General features: G+C 46.7%; 1 protein-coding gene across 1 annotated transcript in view; it reads right to left on the bottom strand.

Moving 5' to 3' along the window:
* Window positions 1-2,951: 2,951 nt before the first annotated feature.
* The window catches only part of GCA (grancalcin), a 39,906-nt gene continuing 20,716 nt past the window's right edge, over window positions 2,952-22,141 (bottom strand). The window contains exons 4-7 of the mRNA XM_063933626.1: window positions 20,648-20,795; window positions 6,774-6,887; window positions 5,119-5,177; window positions 2,952-4,108 (exon numbers count right to left, since the gene is read on the bottom strand). Of these exons, the coding sequence (XP_063789696.1) occupies window positions 4,082-4,108; window positions 5,119-5,177; window positions 6,774-6,887; window positions 20,648-20,795 (348 nt within the window). The 3' untranslated portion in view covers window positions 2,952-4,081. The remainder of the gene's footprint in view (window positions 4,109-5,118; window positions 5,178-6,773; window positions 6,888-20,647; window positions 20,796-22,141) is intronic.

A 22,141-nucleotide genomic window follows, 5' to 3' on the forward strand; every position in this document is an offset into this window, starting at 1 on the left:
TGCCAGCACACACCACAGCGCTATATAATCAGGGATTTACACTAACAAAAGCGATTTTCCCTATAGCTGTTTTTATATATAGTTTTGTGCCTAAATTTAGTGCCCCCCCTCTCTTTTTTACCCTTGATGTCTGGAAACTGCAGGGGAGAGCCTGGGGAGCTGTCTTCCAGCGGAGCTGCCATAGTGACCCCCACTGCTCGGGGGTGCACCTGGGTGACCGCTCTATCTGCCCTCTTCTAAATCCAGCGCTGCCAGAATAGGACACTTTCCTGCTGCTTCGGGTAATTACCGTCCCACAAACACTTCTCCAGCCGCAGATTGAAGACTGTGGTGACTCCACTTTCAAATGTTTGTGGTTACCAAAAGCTATATCATAAAAACTTCCTAGCAGAATCCTGGGGGAAGAGGTGGTGGTGATGGGGAGATGGGGGGGGGGGGGGGTTGTAGTTCACCATTTTTAACTTACATAGACCACAGCTGATATTATATTGCAGTATTAGTGTAGGCACGGGATTAGACCAACCTGCAGCCGATCAGAACATTAGCGCACTCACAGGACTAGACCAACCTGCAGCCAGAGCATTAGAGCAGTCACGGGACTAGACCAACCTGCAGCCAGAGCATTAGCGCAATCAGAGCATTAACGCGCTCACAGGACTATGAAAATGAACAGTTAAAAAAAACAGTTAAACATTGAACAGCATCAAGAAAGAAATCTGGAACATTATGTGGCCTCTCCTCACCTCTGCCATGAGAACACCAGGACCAATGCCTACTACTTCTGTGTCCAAGAACATCATGACTGCCCCCGGGACTACCCCTCAAGCTCAGCAGGGAACTGAGGGACGTGCGCATCAGGACCAGACTTTGCTGGGTCAGTTCCATTGGACATTAGTGTGCACCCCACATTCTCACACCCACCCGCACTGCTCTCATGAGACCAGGACATTTATCTTTTTCACAAAATAATGTTAGTACAGTTTTCCTGCAAATGTGTTTTTCTCTTCTCTTTCTTCTTACACGGTACTACCACCCCACTGTGTGCTATTCCCGTAATGTGTACCGCCATTGGTTGCACACCCTGCCAGCAGTAACCTATGCAGTGCGCCCCACATGGCTGCCTCGGATGGTTCCTCCGTGGGCGGGGTGTGCTTCATTTGGATCTTTCCATGCAGGGTATAGCATACTCCTACACACGTGTCAGTTCTCCCATACATGCATTTGGCCCCTGTATGGCTCATCTCCCACTGTGTAATCTTGTAGTGCGCCCAACATGGCTGCCTTATCTGGTGCGCTTGTGGATGGGATGAAAAATGCGTGGACCTGATGTTTTTATTGGAACCCTACTCTGAACTTAAGGACTCTGCAATCTCCCCATTTTGTGTTCTCTTCTAGGGGTGGACTATTCCACCCTGGGTAATCCTACGCAGTGCGCCTAAGATGGCTGCCGCACCTGGTGCCTTGTGATGGTGGAATACACAACCCCTGGAGGTTATTACTCAAAATGCCTACACCAATCATGCATTATTCTTTCTGTGTCTTTGTCTGTGTGGTTTATCTTTTGATGTAATACTTAAATCTTCTGTATTATGTGCATTGTGTGAGTTCTAGTTGGCGCCGCGGATGGCTGCCTCGGTGCTGCTCTGCCAAGCAGCCTTAGTTTTTAGTCTTAAATGTATAATATGTCTACTGTACAGTTGCATATGTGCAGTATGAACTCATATGTGTAATGTTTGTAATGTATGCTACGTTTTTTTCCTCCATGTTGCTGCTTGGCGATGCATTGTACCACAAAGAATTCCTAGTGTACTTGAGTACACCTGGCCAATAAAGCTGATTCTGAAGAGAAAATGGCGCCGGTGTGCTGAGGAAGATAGCCCCGCCCCCTTCTCCCGCTTTTTTATCTGTATAATGGCGGGGGATTATGCACATATACAGCTTAAAAGCTGTATTGTGTGTCAATTAGCCATGTATGGTACTCTAATTGCTGCCCAGGGCGCCCCCCCCCCCAGCGCCCTGCACCGATCAGTGACCGGAGTGTGTGGTGTGCATAGGGAGCAATGGCGCACAGCTGCAGTGCTGTGCGCTACCTTAATGAAGACCGAAGTCTTCAGCCGCCGATTTCCTCCGGTTTCTTCCGTCTTCTGGCTCTGCAAGGGGGACGGCGGCGCGGCTCCGGGAACGGACGATCGAGGTCGGGCCCTGTGTTCTATCCCTCTGGAGCTAATGGTGTCCAGTAGCCTAGAAGCACAAGCTAGCTGCAAGCAGGTAAGTTTGCTCCCCTCCCCTAAGTCCCACGTAGCAGTGAGTCAGTTGCCAGCAGATCTCACTGAAAATAAAAAACCTAACAAATACTTTTCTTTCTAGGAAGCTCAGGAGAGCCCCTAGAGTGCATCCAGCTCTGGCCGGGCACAGATTCTAACTGAGGTCTGGAGGAGGGGCATAGAGGGAGGAGCCAGTGCACACCAGATATAGTGCCTAATCTTTTCTTTAGAGTGCCCATTCTCCTGCGGAGCCCGTCTATTCCCCATGGTCCTTACGGAGTACCCAGCATCCACTAGGACGTCAGAGAAAATTTTTAAATACCTTTTCTGTCTTGGTTCACATTTATCCAACAAGCATGGCCATACTGCAAGTCTAATCTCTTACTGTGGTGTCGGCATTCCCCGCATATTGTGACTGCAGCTGTTTTGCTATTATCCAACATCACTTTCTTTAGCGTGCTTCTTACCATTTATTTACTTGATAACTGCTTTTCAAATGACCTAGCATAACATATACTATACCCAGGATCGAGGAAAGATCAAAACTACACCGTTATGTGCTAAGCAATATCCGGTACATGGTTACTATTCACCATAGGTTACGATCGGTCTTGCTTCTTTTACTTAATACAAAATCACCTGTTCACATTTAAAATAAATAATATTCTAAAAGTTAAGAAACATGAATATCTGGAATAATTTATTTCTTTAATAATCGCATTCATTTATTGTAGAAAGGAGTCATAACAATGGTTTAAATAATTTAAGCCATACATTACAATACAGAGTGATAAATTCCCTTAAAAAAAAATAAAAAAAAAAATTCTACCGAGTTCATCATAAGTGATAAAGCACTGGGAGGCTATGAAATGCACATATCTTCTATCTATGGAAGGCCAAGATACAATTTCCAGTGAACGTTTAAGTTTTAAACATCCAATTACACTTTTGCAGTATGTTATAGTGGAACAGGTCAGAAGAGGTCTATGTCCAAGGTTAATTTAAATACAAAAAGTACTTCCTGAAATTCACTAGCTTCGATTCTACAAACTATAAGCGTAGAAAGAACAAAAACATTTTTTTTTTTTTTTGCTCAAACAGAAGATGGATAAACTGTCTTGCAAAAACACCTCCAAGTTAAAAAAGCAAAAATCTATAGAAAAAATAAAAATTCACATTGAAGTTTGGCAAAATGCTAAGAGATCTATGCAGATGAGCAGAATATTTAATTTACATTTATATTGTAAACTAGCCTTATGAAGCCCCATTTAGTAGATTAAAAGAAAAAAAAAAAAAAACTACTAAATTTTTAGGTAATAACCCACAAAACTGATAACCATGCATCAATGCAAAACTAAATTAATCTTAAATTCTGATAGAAAATGGCAAAGTGTCAAAAGCCCATAAAACGACATTATAGGATTAGACGCCAATTTGTTATCGGCGCCCAATGTTGGCCATAATCCCCAATGGTTCCCTCAGCATGCACGAGCCAAAATGTAAGGCCAAAAAAAAACCCAACAAAATTTTGCAAGAAAGTCAATTTTTGATATTTCAACATTCTTGTTAAAAAATAAAAAATCACCTGCATGGTTGACAATTTTACAGAAACTGTTGTGCCCTAGTATACAAAGAATATAAAAATAACTTAATGTATTCAGCCTGTGTACTACAGTCAAAGTATATCAAATGACTAAAAACGGAAATTTGAAATGATACAAGGTGGATTCGCAGCAGGGTCACTTGGGTCCTTCCTAGTAGAATTCACATGTTGGGTTGTAATGCCATTCTTCATTATTAGACTGGCGGCTGGAAATTCAGATGGACATAGTGCACTGCAAGAACTTCATGAGGAAAGAAACAAAAACCAAAAACACATTATTGCTTTTATAAAAGACAGGGAGGCCTGGTTTACAAAAACATATACTGAAAAAGTTAATAAACTGCAGTTATCAGCACTGGAGTCCAGTGGCTAGAAAAGGGATTTGGGAGCAAAGCAAAAATAACTTTGGACCTGGACCACCATGTTGCACTACTAGGGAAGCAAATACATTTTGCCATATTGCATGCAGAGTAGATACTGGCTGTTTTTGCATGCAGTCCACAAATAACAGACAGCATTATTTTTACTCTAATTTAGACACGCCCCTCCCAAATCTAAATCTTTCTGCACATCTTAAACCACTCTTCCCCTGTCGGGTTTTGAAGTGCCCGGGATCCCGACGTCGGTTATGTGAGCAGCGGGATCACATAACTACATCCCTCTGTCAGAAACAGTGATGTGTACAGGCAGACAGCTTCTGGTTTTATAATGGAGACATTCCAACTGCTCTACAAATACAACACACATCGTGTACTGCATACAGAGAACGCAACGCACTCCCAGCAGCCTGTAACAGGCTGTTCTAGTAGAAAGGGTGTAATCTGGATGGGAAAGTCTACTAGAAACTCTTCCTCTATCTAGTCTATCAAGTAAGAAAGAGTTTCAGGACAAGGCTGCAGATTAATCTAATCAGACATTCCTAGGGGTCGATTCAAGTATCTCGACCCTGTACTTGCAGGCTGCATACAATACTCAGCAAGTCCTGGGTGAAATCCGGCTGCGAGATGAGGTGCCGTTGCAACAGATCAGAAACGTGCTTGTGCGAAATTCTTTTTCCAGCAATCCTCTCTCACAGAGCAGCTACCCAATAACCTTACAGTAGCCCACGGAGAGTGAAATCTCCCAGATTCTGTCTCTGGAGCAAACTAAGCATAGTTCAGTGACCTGTAAATATCTAGAAGTCTCAAACATTTTATTAAAACTGTCCTGCAAGTTTAAGCGTTGCCAGTAACTTTGCTGGTAGATACTTACATCATCATACACAAAGTTGACATATCCTTGCTGCATGCCATCTCTTCGCCGAAAGGCATCTGTATTAAAAAAGACAGAGAAAAAAAATTGCAAATATTCTGCTTTCACTGCACATAAAAACAAGACGACTAGAGACTATGCACTGGGTCACGCAGTTCTCTCAATCAAGCCAGGCTGTGGCTGCGAGTGGCACTTCAGCTGCTGCAAAATATAGATCCCGGCATGACATGCAACAGTTGCCGTTAGGGCAGACTAATCCTGTTGGGAACATATTAGGATGTTTAGTTCAACAGCAGCTAAAGAGCCACATGTACTAGGTTGCTGAAAGCAGAGCTAGGCAACGAAACATTTTTACTGGAAGGTTGAGAACAAGTAATTTCTGCACAGGATTATTTCCATATACCAACTACTGAATCTACTGGGACATCTGAATGGCTCAGACTTGTCTGGATGCTGAAATACCAACTAATTACCAATATTCTAAGCTTGAAGTTTGTTTTTAAATAAGACAGAATACTTGAGTAACTCCAGTTGGAAGAAGCTTTTTCCAATTCCGCCGGTTTCTACTGGAAAGCTGAACTGAACCCAATCTCGGGAGCTACAGAAGACAGCATCAGGGCTCTTCATGGAGGTTGTTGCATTACCAAGAACACTAGCATCAGCATTAAAGAGGATGCCTCACATTACATTATCTAAAAAGCCTATACTATCTGCTGTCATAAAGGCAGTGTCACATGATTCAGTGGGTTCATTCACATCCTGCTGTGAGGATGAAATCTGAATACCTGTCGCATAAGGTGTATAGCAGAAATGGGGACAGGCTCAACTGATCGGCTGAATAGAAAATACTGTAAGTTTTACTACATTACAGAACTGCACCAGGTGCGTGTTTTGGATACATGGTACTGTACAATGTGGGAGGTAAATGCCTGCAGAAAGGGCAGCGTCATTGGTACTGCATAAAACTGCAGTGAGAAATGTATTCCATATACTTATGTTCTATCAGCTATAATGGAACACATTTTAGGATTTTCCAGTTTAACACATTACACTGAGTATGTTTTGGAATTTAGCATGCAATTTTAATGTTAGTAGGTGCACTTTATATTTAATTCATAAAGCTACTACGTATTGAAAGTTTAAAATACAAACCGTGACATTGCCAAAAGAGGAATAAACCAATCCCACACGTTTCTGTGCGACAGATTTGAAACCACTATTGTTCAGTATATATAAATACTAACAATGGCTTCTCACACCTGTAGCTTCCGTCTAGTGACCGGGAGCTACTCTATGGTTTTGGGTTCCCATCACTGACCATGGATTTCTGTTAGTACCCTCCTGAGGTTCGAGCAGAACTCCCAGGAAGCAGGGCTTGTGACCTGGGCGCAAGGGCCGGCACACCTTAACTGCCGCACGCCAGGCACTTAGTACGTGAAATGCCACTTCAATCCCATTGCTTTTGGGTGCGAGAATGCGGCAGTCACAGCCAATGCAGGGCTGGCTGGCCAAACAATTAAATAGCTCCCAGACACTTTAGATGAGAGCTACAGGTGCGAAAAATAACTCTGAATCCTAATACACTTGTTATGATTCCCAGAAACTGTTTGACTTGTCAATGTAGGTTTCCTTTGAACCACACAAATTAATATTACCTGTTAAAGCACGAAGCTTCACACAGCATGCAACATAGTCGTCAAAATATATCCTGCCGTTCTTACTGTAACGCTTCATTACTGCATTCAAAGTCTGTGGGTTTAGTCTGTAACCTAGAAGAGATTGAAAAGGAAACAAAATCATATGCAGACTTCTAAAAACAACCATGGACATTACACAGGTTAACAAGTCTCAATGCTCTGCACATCAGCTGGCATCACAAGTTGGGTATGTGTTACCGGCAGCCCAGAGCCTGGCAGTCAGTATCCAGACGCTGAGATCCCGGACGCAAAATGCCGGCGGGGGCGAGCGCAGCGAACCCCCTTGCAGGCTCGGTGGTAAGCAACCCTCACCACCGGTTCTATTCCCACTCTATAGGTGTCGTGGACACCCACGAGTGAGAATTGTCCCTTTTAGTCAGCATGCGGACTTTCTGGATTGTCAGTGTTCGGGATGCAGGGGGAGGTATTGTGACCGGCGGTCTATTTTCCCCATTGAGCAAAAACAAGAAAAGCGTAAGAAAGGAAGCTACATTTTATGCTTTGGACAACAGGTGTTTTGCTTAAAATGGGACAGCAAGAATACTACTGGACACCAAATTTCCTAGGCCGTAGAAACGCTCTGACAGATGATTATCACACATTACTTCTTACAGACGTTTCCACAACCCCATCTTCCCACAGACAAGTGTACATGGGAGGCCCTTTTGCTTGTGACCCATGCAGTGCACATAAAGGGACGCTCCCTACTGCAGTGTTTACCATCCTCCTGATATGCCATGTGGAGCACTATGGGGTTGCTCCAAGGTAGGTAGCTCTTAGCTTAGATAACTAAGGAGCCATTATCATGTGGCTCCTTGCTGGATAATCATAGACTCAGATTGAGGTAATGCGAGTTGTGGGTTGCGGTGCCCATGGATTGGCTGGGCTAGATGGCTCTGATGTGGTATACCTTTACATTCTATTAACACTTATCACTAACAATCTTTATTTTAATTACAATTACATTAATTTTTGTATTAACTTTCTGTATATAGCTTTGGCTTCCGAACACTAATTTATTAACACTAGTTTTTTCACTGGTATACTGCCCTGGGCTTACTGGCTTATGCCGATTTTTGGGGTGCTACACCATGCACCTAGATATAGCGCTAGGGACCCCCAATATACAGAGTCCTTGACACGGCTTGGGGGCTTATTCATACATTTGTGCAAATATATGTAACCAAGATCTCTGAATTCTAATATTGTGCAGGATGTAAATCTGGTTACTCTTATCATTGAGGGTGCTGGGGGAAACTAAATGCTTTTTTTAGCGCTTAGAAATACCACTCCCGTGCAAGCACCTGGGTGATATCACTAAGCTAATTGAGCATCTACCACTATATGCCATGCAGTGCACATAAAGGGACGCTCCCTACTGCAGTGTTTCCCATCGTTGGCCCTCATGGAACACTAAGAACACTAGAACAATCTCAGCATGACAGGTAATTTACTGCCAAGTCAGTAAGACATTGTCCAGATCATTCAGTATGTACCTGCGATTGCACACTCCCGTGGCTCACGTGACATCTTCTGGTTGACTGTACTGCACGGCAGGCCATGCTAATTTTGCACTGCACCGTTTTGTCCTGCATTTTTCAAGTGTGTATGCATGGTACGTTGTAAGGCCCTGTCACGTCAGATCAGCCGGGAACACATCACTCCAGGTTTTAATGCTAACATGCTTGAGTACAGATGGTTAAATCAAAACAAAAACGAAGTACTAGTTACATCATCTGTGCTCAAGTATAGCTATCCTTAAAACATGGACTGTTATTGTGCTTTGAGGGTCGTGGATGGGAACCCTGACCTACTGCATAAAGCAGAGGTTCTCAAACGCAGTCCTCAAGGCACCCCAACAGTGCAGGTTTTAATTATATCCATGCTTGTCCACAGGTGACTTAATTAGTAACTCATTCAATTGGATTTAACCATCTGTGCTAAGCAATGTATATATTTAAAACCTGGACCGCTGGGGTGCCTTGAGGACTGCGTTTGAGAACCTCTGGCATAATGATTTGTATTGAAAAATCGCTGTACAAAGGCTTCCCGATACAATATATCAGGATTTTGGTACTTACCGATAAATCCCTTTCTCCGATTCCACAGGGGCCACTGGAGTGTAGTTACAATGGGGAAATAGTAGGTAGTAATTGGGAGCTGGCACTTTAAAAATTCTCACATTGTGGCTAGCTCCTCCCCTACTATCTCCCCTCCAAGCCAGTCTACGTAAAACTGTGCCCGAGGAGAGCTGTAATGAACAAACCTTAAGGTAGAGGAGGTTAGCGACGCCCTGTAAACCAGGCGAACACAAACTAAACCTGGAACAGAACCTGACAAAAACCAGGCTAGCCTGAACTCAACAAGCAGTCATGTGGTGATCTGCAAACCGTTAAGCAAAAAAACAGGAGGAACAGCGCTGGGCGGGCATCCAGTGGCCCCTGTGGAATCGGAGAAAGGGATTTATCGGTAAGTACCAAAATCCTGATTTCTCCTTCATCCACTAGGGGCCACTGGAGTGTAGTTACAATGGGGACGTCCCAGAGCTCCCAAAAACGGGTGGGAAAGCGCTGAGAGTCCTGTAAAAACTGCTCGGCCAAACAGTGATGCAGAGGCCGTAAAAGTGTCAAACTTGTAGAATTTGACAAAACGAATGTCGGTTTGACCAAGTAGCCGTCCGACAAAATATTCATGGAGACCCCGCGGGCAGCTGCCCACGAAGGTCTTACAATGCGCGTAAAGTGCGCTGAAATGGAAAAATGGAGGCTCCCTAGTAACCGCCAAGAAGACTGTCTGATGGTCAAATGTATCCAACTGCCCAGCGTATGCTGGGACCCGGGCTATTTAGTACAGGAGCATCGTACAGAACAAAGAAGAAAAACACTTCATCGAATAGCCTGAGACCTCTGTAGAGAGAGTTGGCGAGCCCTGACAACATTCAGAGAGGACTGAAAAACACTAGTGTCAGGTTTATATGAAAAATGGACATCCCCTCTGGAAGAAACGACCGCTGAGGCCGAAGCACAGCCAGGGGAGTTGCCAATAGAGTACTCCCTGAAAAAGAGGCCGAACTTACGGCCGCTAGGCTAATCTCATTTGGAAGAAAACCGAAAAAGGCAGAGACCTAAAATTCCGGTCAGTGTGGTTTGAAGCGCAGCGGAGCAAAACCTCCCAGAGAAACCAAAGATGAATGGTAACTGGAAGAAGGGGGAAAAACCCCTTTTATCCTTATTATGTCCCATAAAGTTTTCCAAAAGTGGCAAAAGCGAGAAGAGGTAACAGACTTCTGAAATCGGGGCCCAGTAGGCCTAACCGAACTAGGGAACTCCTCCCTTCTGAGGTCTCGTGAACAGTCACACGGGTAAACGAAACCAGTGTAAGATTGAACAAGGAGAAAAAAAAAAGGAGCCTGTTGAAGTAGACAGTCCAGTCGAGGTAGGAGCCAAGGCTCCTCTACTGACAACAGGCGTATCTGTATCTTCAAGTCATGCGTGACCCAACCAGCGCCTCCACGAGTACTAGCACGCATAATCCCCTCCTGTGTTACTGAACATGAGGTAGATATAGAAAAGGAGGCAGGATAGAATATCCAGAAAACTCCCCGGAGCCCTGAGGGCCTCCTCGCCTACTGCCGCCGGACGAGAGTAATAAAGGGTTAAAGAGTCAGTCAGAACGCCCTGAGGTCGATCCGAAATTTCCGCCCACAGCGGACCAGCTGACAAAACTCCGGGGAGTGTTCCCTCACCCAGGAGTCTGACCTGGTCGCTTGACCTGGAAAGAAGATTGTTGTCCCCCGCTCAGAGAGGAATGGAGGCGACCGACCACTCATTGCGTCGCAACTTGACTGAAGGAATAGAGTACCTGGTGCCGAGGAATGAAAAATCCTCTGACGGACCGTGTTGAGAAACGTCTATGCGGAGCATAAAGTGGATCTGTGTCGAATCAGAAGCTCCTGGATCCTCCGGATATTCAGAAGCCACCTAATGTACAGAGTGGGATAGTAGCAGTAAATTGTCCCATTAGGGAACCAACGTCACTCACTGCCCTTGAAAAAGAGTTATTCTGTGATCTTCCTAAATTCTGTGGGAGCGGAAGAGAGACCGAGAGGAAAGGACTGACAGTGAAAATGAGAATCCTTTAATGCGAATCTGAGAAAAGCCTGTCCAACGGAAATTAGTAAACAGGCATCTCTGAAGACAAGGGACACGTAAAACTCCCTTTCTTGTTCAAACTAGCAATCACAGACTAAAAGGATTGTAAGGCCAGAATAGGCCTGTCCGAGCCACTTGGCTTCGGAACGTGAAAAGAAAACAAAGGCCTGAAAACTGTCCTAATTCAAATGATATGTGAAAAACAGGGATCAATACCCTTTGCGGTTAGAAACCTATGGAGCGCAGCCTGCAGTATGACTCTCTTGTCATCGTAAATTGACCGACCCATGCCGAGGGACTCCTGAGACGGTTGTAACCGCCCAAGCCTTCTCCCATCGGCCTGCGCCTACCCTGGGACCCTCCAGGTGGTAGGAAAGTCTGTATAATGGGTGTATAGGATGACATAAAATCAGACTGGACCGAGGATGTTGAACCTCTGCTTCAGCCTTTTAACCCTGAAAACCCCTGGCGACGAAGATATCACCCGTGTGGAGTCGAAAGCCTGAAAGGGCACGGAAAAATCTAAAGGAAAGACCAGTAAAGGTCGGTCTTGGAGCTGGGGCAGTAGTAGGAGAAAGCAAAGTGGACTTACCTCCAATGGTTCAAGAAATCCTGCAGAAAGTTCCTTCCCCAGAACCATCTGCCCCGTAGGATTTCATGTTCACCTGTCACTGTCGCAGCCCCAGAGGTCGTCGGGTTAAGACAGCCAAGCGAAGATGCAGGGTCCGAGTCTGCAGACGTGGAGACCTCCAAAGAACGTAAAGCAGAATCGTGATTCTGACCTGTACCAAAGTATCAATTGTTCCTGATGCGAAGCATCCTGTAACCTAGAGGGCAATTGTTCCCCAACCTACCTGCTCCGGACACGGTAGAACCGCGCTGCCGCATATGTCGATGAATCCCTGAGCAAGGTTGCCTCAGGAAAACGGCGGCTTGTTGGACTGGCGATACATCGAGGGGTATACCCTAGAGAGGTTCTGATACCATCTCCTGCCATTTGCGGGGAAAGGATAGGAAAACAAACATTGTTTGATACCTGATATTGTGTATTCGGGTGTCTGTCGGCCGCCTACCGGAGCCTGCCCAGCTCATCCGAAACTGGACCAGTCGCTGTCATTTCGTCATTGGCGTGGAACCCTGATGGACTTGACGTGTCCGCCTCCTTTACCTGCAGTATCAGATGAACTGCTGTATAATGCACCTGGATATTCTGAGACAATGGTTCAGATCCACAGAAAACAGACATCATCAGTAATGCATGGAATGTTAGCAAGGTTCCCTTTGGAAAGGTGAAATGACGTACAAGGTCTCTGGTTAACAGTGACATTACCTGCATAATCTGAGCTGTTCAAACAGGAGTGTCCTGCAGGTGTGTGGAGGGCTAAGCAGATGGCTCCACCGCATACTTCACACCTAAGAGGGAATTCTTTGACTATCCCAGGCGAGACAAACGAAAGGAGAAAATAAGAATTTACTTACCGATAATTCTATTTCTCATAGTCCGTAGTGGATGCTGGGACTCCGTAAGGACCATGGGGAATAGCGGCTCCGCAGGAGACTGGGCACAAAAGTAAAAGCTTGAACTAGCTGGTGTGCACTGGCTCCTCCCCCTATGACCCTCCTCCAAGCCTCAGTTAGGATACTGTGCCCGGACGAGCGTACATAATAAGGAAGGATATTGAATCCCGGGTAAGACTCATACCAGCCACACCAATCACACCGTACAACCTGTGATCTGAACCCAGTTAACAGTATGATAAACGAAGGAGCCTCTGAAAAGATGGCTCACAACAATAATAACCCGAATTTTGTAACAATAACTATATACAAGTATTGCAGACAATCCGCACTTGGGATGGGCGCCCAGCATCCACTACGGACTATGAGAAATAGAATTATCGGTAAGTAAATTCTTATTTTCTCTAACGTCCTAAGTGGATGCTGGGACTCCGTAAGGACCATGGGGATTATACCAAAGCTCCCAAACGGGCGGGAGAGTGCGGATGACTCTGCAGCACCGAATGAGAGAACTCCAGGTCCTCCTCAGCCAGGGTATCAAATTTGTAGAATTTAGCAAACGTGTTTGCCCCTGACCAAGTAGCTGCTCGGCAAAGTTGTAAAGCCGAGACCCCTCGGGCAGCCGCCCAAGATGAGCCCACCTTCCTTGTGGAATGGGCTTTTACAGATTTTGGCTGTGGCAGGCCTGCCACAGAATGTGCAAGCTGAATTGTACTACAAATCCAACGAGCAATCGTCTGCTTAGAAGCAGGAGCACCCAGCTTGTTGGGTGCATACAGGATAAACAGCGAGTCAGATTTCCTGACTCCAGCCGTCCTGGAAATATATATTTTCAGGGCCCTGACTACGTCCAGTAACTTGGAGTCCTCCAAGTCCCTAGTAGCCGCAGGCACCACAATAGGCTGGTTCACGTGAAACGCTGAGACCACCTTTGGGAGAAATTGAGGACGAGTCCTCAATTCTGCCTTATCCGTGTGAAAAATCAGGTAAGGGCTTTTATAAGATAAAGCCGCCAATTCTGAGACACGCCTGGCTGAAGCCAGGGCTAACAGCATTACCACCTTCCATGTGAGATATTTTAATTCCACAGTGGTGAGTGGTTCAAACCAATGTGATTTTAGGAACCCCAAAACCACATTGAGATCCCAAGGTGCCACTGGGGGCACAAAAGGAGGCTGTATATGCAGTACCCCTTTGACAAACGTCTGGACTTCAGGCAGAGAAGCCAGTTCTTTTTGGAAGAAAATCGACAGGGCCGAAATTTGAACCTTAATGGACCCTAATTTTAGGCCCATAGACAGTCCTGTTTGCAGGAAATGTAGGAAGCGACCCAGTTGAAATTCCTCTGTAGGGGCCTCTTTGGCCTCACACCACGCAACATATTTTCGCCAAATGCGGTGATAATGTTTCGCGGTTACATCCTTCCTGGCCTTTATCAGGGTAGGGATGACTTCTTCCGGAATGCCTTTTTCCTTCAGGATCCGGCATTCAACCGCCATGCCGTCAAACGCAGCCGCGGTAAGTCTTGGAACAGACAAGGTCCCTGCTGGAGCAGGTCCTTTCTTAGAGGTAGAGGCCACGGGTCCTCCGTGAGCATCTCTTGAAGTTCCGGGTACCAAGTCCTTCTTGGCCAATCCGGAACCACGAGTATAGTTCTTACTCCTCTCCTTTTTATGATTCTCAGTACTTTTGGTATGAGAGGTAGAGGAGGGAACACATACACTGACTGGTACACCCATGGTGTTACCAGAGCGTCCACCGCTATTGCCTGAGGGTCCCTTGACCTGGCGCAATATCTGTCTAGTTTTTTGTTGAGACGGGACGCCATCATGTCCACCTTTGGTTTTTCCCAACGGTTTACCATCTCTTGGAAGACTTCTGGATGAAGTCCCCACTCCCCCGGGTGAAGGTCGTGTCTGCTGAGGAAGTCCGCTTCCCAGTTGTCCACTCCCGGAATGAACACTGCTGACAGTGCTATCACATGATTCTCCGCCCAGCGAAGAATCCTTGCAGCTTCTGCCATCGCCCTCCTGCTTCTCGTGCCGCCCTGTCTGTTTACGTGGGCGACTGACGTGATGTTGTCCGATTGGATCAATACCGCCTGACCCTGAAGCAAGGGTTTTGCTTGAGTTAGGGCATTGTAAATGGCCCTTAGTTCCAGAATGTTTATATGAAGAGATGTTTCCATGCTTGACCACAAGCCCTGGAAATTTTGTCCCTGTGTGACTGCTCCCCAGCCTCTCAGGCTGGCATCTGTGGTCAACAGGATCCAATCCTGAATGCCGAATCTGCAGCCCTCTAGTAGATGAGCACTCTGCAGCCACCACAGAAGAGACACCCTTGTCCTTGGCGACAGGGTTATCCGCTGATGCATCTGAAGATGCGATCCGGACCATTTGTCCAGAAGATCCCACTGAAACGTTCTTGCATGGAATCTTCCGAATGGAATCGCTTCGTAAGAAGCCACCATTTTTCCCAGGACCCTCGTGCACTGATGCACTGACACCTGGCCTAGTTTTAGGAGATTCCTGACTAGCTCGGATAACTCCCTGGCCTTCTCCTCTGGGAGAAACACCTTTTTCTGGACTGTGTCCAGAATCATTCCTAGGAACAGGAGACGTGTCGTTGGAATCAGCTGCGATTTTGGAATATTTAGAATCCACCCGTGCTGACGTAACACTACCTGAGATAGTGCTACTCCGACTTCTAACTGTTCCCTGGACCTTGCCCTTATCAGGAGATCGTCCAAGTAAGGGATAATTAAAACGCCTTTTCTTGGAAGAAGATTCATCATTTCGGCCATTACCTTGGTAAAGACCCGAGGTGCCGTGGACAATCCAAACGGCAGCGTCTGAAACTGATAATGACAGTTTTGTACTACAAACCTGAGGTACCCTTGGTGAGAAGGGTAGATTGGGACGTGGAGATAAGCATCTTCGATGTCCAGAGACACCATATAGTCCCCTTCTTCCAGGTTTGCTATCACTGCTCTGAGTGACTCCATCTTGAATTTGAACCTCTTTATGTAAGTGTTCAAGGATTTTAGATTTAAAATTGGTCTCACCGAGCCGTCCGGCTTCGGTACCACAAACAGCGTGGAATAATACCCCTTTCCCTGTTGTAGGAGAGGTACCTTGATTATCACCTGCTGGGAATACAGCTTGTGAATGGCTTCCAAAACTGCCTCCCTGTCGGAGGGAGACTTTGGTAGAGCAGACTTCAGGAACCGGCGAGGGGGAGACGTCTCGAATTCCAGTTTGTAACCCTGTGATACTACCTGCAGAATCCAGGGGTCCACTTGCGAGTGAGCCCACTGCGCGTTGAAATTTTTGAGACGGGCCCCCACCGTGTCCGAGTCCGCTTGTAAAGCCCCAGCGTCATGCTGAAGACTTGGCAGAAGCAGAGGAGGGCTTCTGCTCCTGTGAAGAGGTTGCCTGGTGCAGTCTTTTTCCTCTTCCTCTGCCCCGGGGCAGAAATGAGTGGCCTTTTGCCCACCTGTACTTATGGGGACGAAAGGACTGAGTTTGAAAAGACGGTGTCTTTTTCTGCTGAGAGGTGACCTGGGGTAAAAAGGTGGACTTTCCGGCCGTTGCCACCAGATCCGATAGACCGGCCCCAAATAACTCCTCCCCTTTAAACGGCAATACTTCCATATGTCGTTTGGAATCCGCATCCCCTGACCACTGTCGCGTCCATAACCCTCTTCTGGCAGAAATGGACATAGCACTCACTCTTGATGCCAGGGTGCAAATATCCCTCTGTGCATCACGCATATATAGTAATGCATCCTTCAAATGCTCTATAGTTAGTAATATACTGTCCCTATCCAGGGTATCAATATTTTCAGTCAGGGAATCCGACCACGCAACTCCAGCACTGCACATCCAGGCTGATGCGATTGCTGGTCGCAGTATAACACCAGTATGTGTGTATATACCCTTCAGGATATTTTCCAGCCTTCTATCCGCTGGTTCTTTGAGGGCGGCCGTATCAGGAGACGGTAACGCTACTTGTTTAGATAAACGTGTGAGCGCTTTATCTACTCTAGGGGGTGTTTCCCAACGCGCCCTAACCTCTGGCGGGAAAGGGTATAGTGCCAATAATTTATTAGAAATTAGCACTTTTTTATCGGGGGAAACCCACGCTTTATCACACACCTCATTTAATTCATCTGACTCAGGAAAAGCTACTGGTAGTTTTTTCACTCCCCACATAATACCCTTCTTTGTGGTACTTGTAGTGTCAGAAAAATTCAATGCCTCCTTCATTGCCGTGATCATGTAACGTGTGGCCCTACTGGACATTACGTTTGTCTCCTCACCATCGACACTGGACTCAGTATCCGTGTCTGGGTCTGTGTCGACCCACTGAGGTAACGGGCGTTTTATCGCCCCTGACGGTGTCTGAGACGCCTGGACAGGCACTAATTGATTTGTCGGCTGTCTCATGTCGTCAACAGTTTTTTGTAAAGTGCTGACATTGTCACGTAGTTCTTTAAATACAACCATCCAGTCAGGTGTCGACTCCCTAGGGGGTGACATCACTAATACAGGCAATTGCTCTGCTTCCACATCATTTTCCTCCTCATACATGTCGACACAATCGTACCGACACCCAGCACACACACAGGGAATGCTCTGATAGGAGGACAGGACCCCACTAGCCCTTTGGGGAGACAGAGGGAGAGTTTGCCAGCACACACCAGAGCGCTATATATATATCAATAGGGATAACCTTATATAAGTGTTACTCCCTTTTATAGCTGCTGTTTATAATTTAGCTGCCAATAGTGCCCCCCCTCTCTCGTTTTTTACCCTGATTCTGTAGGGACTGCAGGGGAGAGTCAGGGAGCCGTCCTTCCAGCGGAACTGTGAGGGAAAATGGCGCTTGTGTGCTGAGGAGATAGGCTCCGCCCCTTCACGACGGCCTTATCTCCCGCTTTTTTCTGGAAAACTGGCAGGGGTTAAATACATCCATATAGCCCAGGAGCTATATGTGATGTATTTCTTTTGCCATCCTAAGGTATTTCTGTTTTTATTGCGTCTCAGGGCGCTCCCCCCCAGCGCCCTGCACCCTCAGTGACCGGAGTGTGCTGAGAGCAATGGCGCACAGCTGCAGTGCTGTGCGCTACCTTAGTTGAAGACAGGAACGTCTTCTGCCGCCGATTTCACCGGACCTCTTCGTTCTTCTGGCTCTGTAAGGGGGCCGGCGGCGCGGCTCCGGGACCCATCCAGGCTGAACCTGTGATCGTCCCTCTGGAGCTAATGTCCAGTAGCCTAAGAAACCCAATCCACTCTGCACGCAGGTGAGTTCGTTTCTTCTCCCCTTAGTCCCACGATGCAGTGAGCCTGTTGCCAGCAGGACTCACTGAAAATAAAAAACCTAAAATAAACTTTTACTCTAAGCAGCTCAGGAGAGCCACCTAGCATGCACCCTTCTCGTTCGGGCACAAAAATCTAACTGAGGCTTGGAGGAGGGTCATAGGGGGAGGAGCCAGTGCACACCAGCTAGTTCAAGCTTTTACTTTTGTGCCCAGTCTCCCGCGGAGCCGCTATTCCCCATGGTCCTTACGGAGTCCCAGCATCCACTTAGGACGTTAGAGAAAAGGTGGGTTAAATAAACACAGCCCTACGTAAGGTCTGCACTATAACGTGTGACCGACACGATTCAACTAAACTTTCTGGAGCAGCGGAGACCTGAACCAGTAGCGCTGCGCTGTGGGACAGGAGTCTTAGCCCTAGGCTATAGGAGCTCTCCTTAAAGTTTTGTTTGGATTCAAACCCCTGTTCAGATACCCGCTACTAGCGTACTGAGCCACAGCGCTATTTGTCTGATGCCTTACACACATTCCCCAATTACAAATAGCATTAGTAACTAGTGACACCCAGGAATAATAAAGGGAAGGCAACACCCCGCCCTGTATGTAGTGTACCGCTAATTAAGGTGCACCAGATGTTTCTCTGAGGTTCCGCTGGCTTTTCAAAATGGTGACCAGTCTGTGAGAAAAGATGGGGGAAAATGTTCTGTGGCAAGGTGGGGTATTCTGTTATTAGAAAACATTGCGGAAGTGTTTGTTTTATCCCCTATATCTGGCATTTTATGGATATATCTATATACATACCCACACGCGCGCGCGTGTGTGTGTGTGTGTGTGTGTGTGTGTGTGTGTGTGTGTGTATGTATGTATGTATATATATATATATATATATATATATACACACATACATATATACACATACACACAAACATAACTATATATGTATATATACACACATACACACAAACATAACTATATATGTATATATACACACATACACACAAACATAACTATATATGTATATATACACACACACACACACACACACACACACACCACCGTGAAACCAACCGGGTAGATAAATACTGTCTATGTGAACCCAATAGGGTAGATAAATAATGTGTATTTGTAGGTAAATAAATACTGCACAGTAGATTTTTAAATTATTAATGAGCTGAGTTCCAGCTACTGTAATAGAGCAGGTTCCCTGATTTGCATGTAGGGAAATGCCGGGTAGAGGACTCTACTGCAGGGAGGAATGTAGCTATATTTCAGCAGCAGCATGAAGTATGGAAAAGCTAAAAAACCCCAGAGACAGGGTCTGTTGCCTAGCGACAGTGAGACCTGGGAGCCTGCTGAGTAAAGCGGGTTATAAGCCTTTACTCACCCCTCCTTGCAAAGAAATCCTCCCTGCACAGCCAGGAGAGGAATGAGCCTTCAGTGCGAGACCCCACACACACTGGAGCGGCGTGCTGCAGCGGCGCGGGGAGCGGAGAGAGCCCGCCGTACAGAGCGGGAGTTAGCTCCGCCCCCCCTGCCATGTATCCCCCGGCCGCCTTGCTGCGGTCGGGGTGCGGGTAAATAGAACCCCCGGGCGCCTGTTTGCTGCTGCCGGGGAGCGCCTGTATATTGTAAATGTAACCCCCCGGCCGCCTTGTATATGCTGCGGCCGGGGAGCGGTGTGTAACCCCCCCGGCCGCCTTGTATATGCTGCGGCTGGGGAGCGGTGTGTAACCCCCCCGGCCGCCTTGTATATGCTGCGGCTGGGGAGCGGTGTGTAAACCCCCCGGCCGCCTGTATGCTGCGGCCGGGGAGCTGAGAGTCTGAGCCCGCCGCCGGACGGAGCGGGAGTAAGCTCCGTTCCGACGCCACTTTTAAATTTAAAAACCCACTATGTAGTACCCGTCTTGTAAGCTTGTATGCTGCGGCCGATGTAAATGTATCACCCGGCTGCCTGCCTGCTGCAGCCGGGGATTGAAGAGCGCTGAGCTCGCTTACAGAGCGGGCTGAAGCTCCGCCCCCACCTAATGGCGCCAAGTTCAAACTAGTAAGTGCGCCCTCTTCTGCTGATGCACTGCAGCGTTATAAGGGGGTTAGAGGTTATGCAGGACACAACACAGTAAAGACCATCACATCTAAGAGTCTCACTCTGCACATGTAAAATCACACCAGTCTGGAGGGGGGGAGATTGTACTCACCACTGTCCTCCTTCTGATGGAGTGGCCCCGACACGCGCCGCACGCAGCGGTGTCCGGCCGGAATCTTCTGTGATGGAGTGGTCCCAACACGCGCCGCACGCAGCGGTGTCCGACCATTTTTGATACTCACCGCTGCCATGCTGCCGGAATCTTCTGCTGGATGGAGTGGCCCCTACACGCGCCGCACGCAGCGGTGTCCGCCAACTCAGGAGAGCTCAGTGTCTCCCTCAGCCGGGGCCCATCCCGAGCCGCACGCAGCTGCGATGGGACCCCGCCGGCAGCTCCCGCGGTGCAGACTGGCAGTGGCAGAGCTGCCAGTCTGTGAGTGTGTGAAAGAAAAATAAAATAATAAAAGAAAAAGAAAAAATTCTTCAGCTAAACCCAAGTGAACCAGCTCACCTCGGGCACTAAACTAAGACTGGCTTGGAGGGGAGATAGTAGGGGAGGAGCTAGCCACAGTGTGAGAATTTTTAAAGTGCCAGCTCCCAATTACTACCTACTATTTCCCCATTGTAACTACACTCCAGTGGCCCCTAGTGGATGAAGGAGAAAGCTGATTAATAAAGGAGGTTTCTGACTGGATGAGTGAATGTAGCTATCCAAGGAGCTGCACCTTATTTCCAGTACATGTCTATTTTGATTACTTACCCATGGACATAAGGGCCTGGCTCATTTCAAGAGGCTCCACTGTGCCACTTCTGTCTTGATCAAATGCAGAGAAGTTTTGCTTCCAGGCGCTCAGTGCACCCCATAATTCTTTAAATTCATTGAATCCCATTTTGCCAGTATGATCCACCTGGTTTGATTTTGTTAAAGGAATTAAGATCTGCTACTACCATGAATATCTCTGAGCTCACTGGTGCACTGTACACAAGTGATGGTATTACTGGTAGGCCCTTTAAGCCGTAAGAGGAACACACCTCACCCCTGCAGAAAAGTATCAGGTTACACATAATAGCAGGTGAAAGTAAGGCTGGTTTGTCAAGCCGGTAAGGAAATATCACCATGTAATTACAGTCTATCCAGCAACATCGACTATGTAGACATTCCATGCACTATTCCATGCACTCTCACCAGAGTCACTATGACGAGGGTAAAACAGACTTTACGGTAAGAATGCTAAAGTCGTATAGCTTTGTCAGGCAGATTCAGGGTGGATTTAGGTTTTCTTTGTTGTTGCCTACGAGCACATAAGAAGCCAGATATAACGTAGTGCAGGAGATTACCATATAGCACCATATAGCACAATGATAGCTAGTAAGGCATACATGGAGTAAGAAGCCAGCTATAACGTAGTGCAGGAGATTACCATATAGCACAATGATAGCTAGTAAAGGCATACATGGAGTAAGAAGCCAGCTATAACGTAGTACAGGAGATTACCATATAGCACAATGATAGCTAGTAAGGCATACATGGAGTAAGAAGCCAGCTATAACGTAGTGCAGGAGATTACCATATAGCACAATGATAGCTAGTAAGGCATACATGGAGTAAGAAGCCAGCTATAACGCAGTGCAGGAGATTACCATATAGCACAATGATAGCTAGTAAGGCATACATGGAGTAAGAAGCCAGCTATAACGCAGTGCAGGAGATTACCATATAGCACAATGATAGCTAGTATGGCATACATGGAGTAAGCAGCCAGCTATAACGCAGTGCAGGAGATTACCATATAGCACAATGATAGCTAGTAAAGCATACATGGAGTAAGAAGCCAGCTATAACGCAGTGCAGGAGATTACCATATAGCACCATATAGCACAATGATAGCTAGTAAGGCATACATGGAGTAAGAAGCCAGCTATAACGCAGTGCAGGAGATTACCATATAGCACCATATAGCACAATGATAGCTAGTAAGGCATACATGGAGTAAGAAGCCAGCTATAACATAGTGCAGGAGATTACCATATAACACGATGATACCTAGTAAGGCATACATGGAGTAAGCAGCCAGCTATAACGCAGTGCAGGAGATTACCATATAGCACCATAAAGCACAATGATAGCTAGTAAGGCATACATGGAGTAAGAAGCCAGCTATAACGCAGTGCAGGAGATTACCATATAGCACAATGATAGCTAGTAAGGCATACATGGAGTAAGAAGCCAGCTATAACGCAGTGCAGGAGATTA

This window comes from Pseudophryne corroboree, chromosome 7, assembly GCF_028390025.1.
Source record: "Pseudophryne corroboree isolate aPseCor3 chromosome 7, aPseCor3.hap2, whole genome shotgun sequence".
Classification (NCBI taxonomy): domain Eukaryota; kingdom Metazoa; phylum Chordata; class Amphibia; order Anura; family Myobatrachidae; genus Pseudophryne; species Pseudophryne corroboree.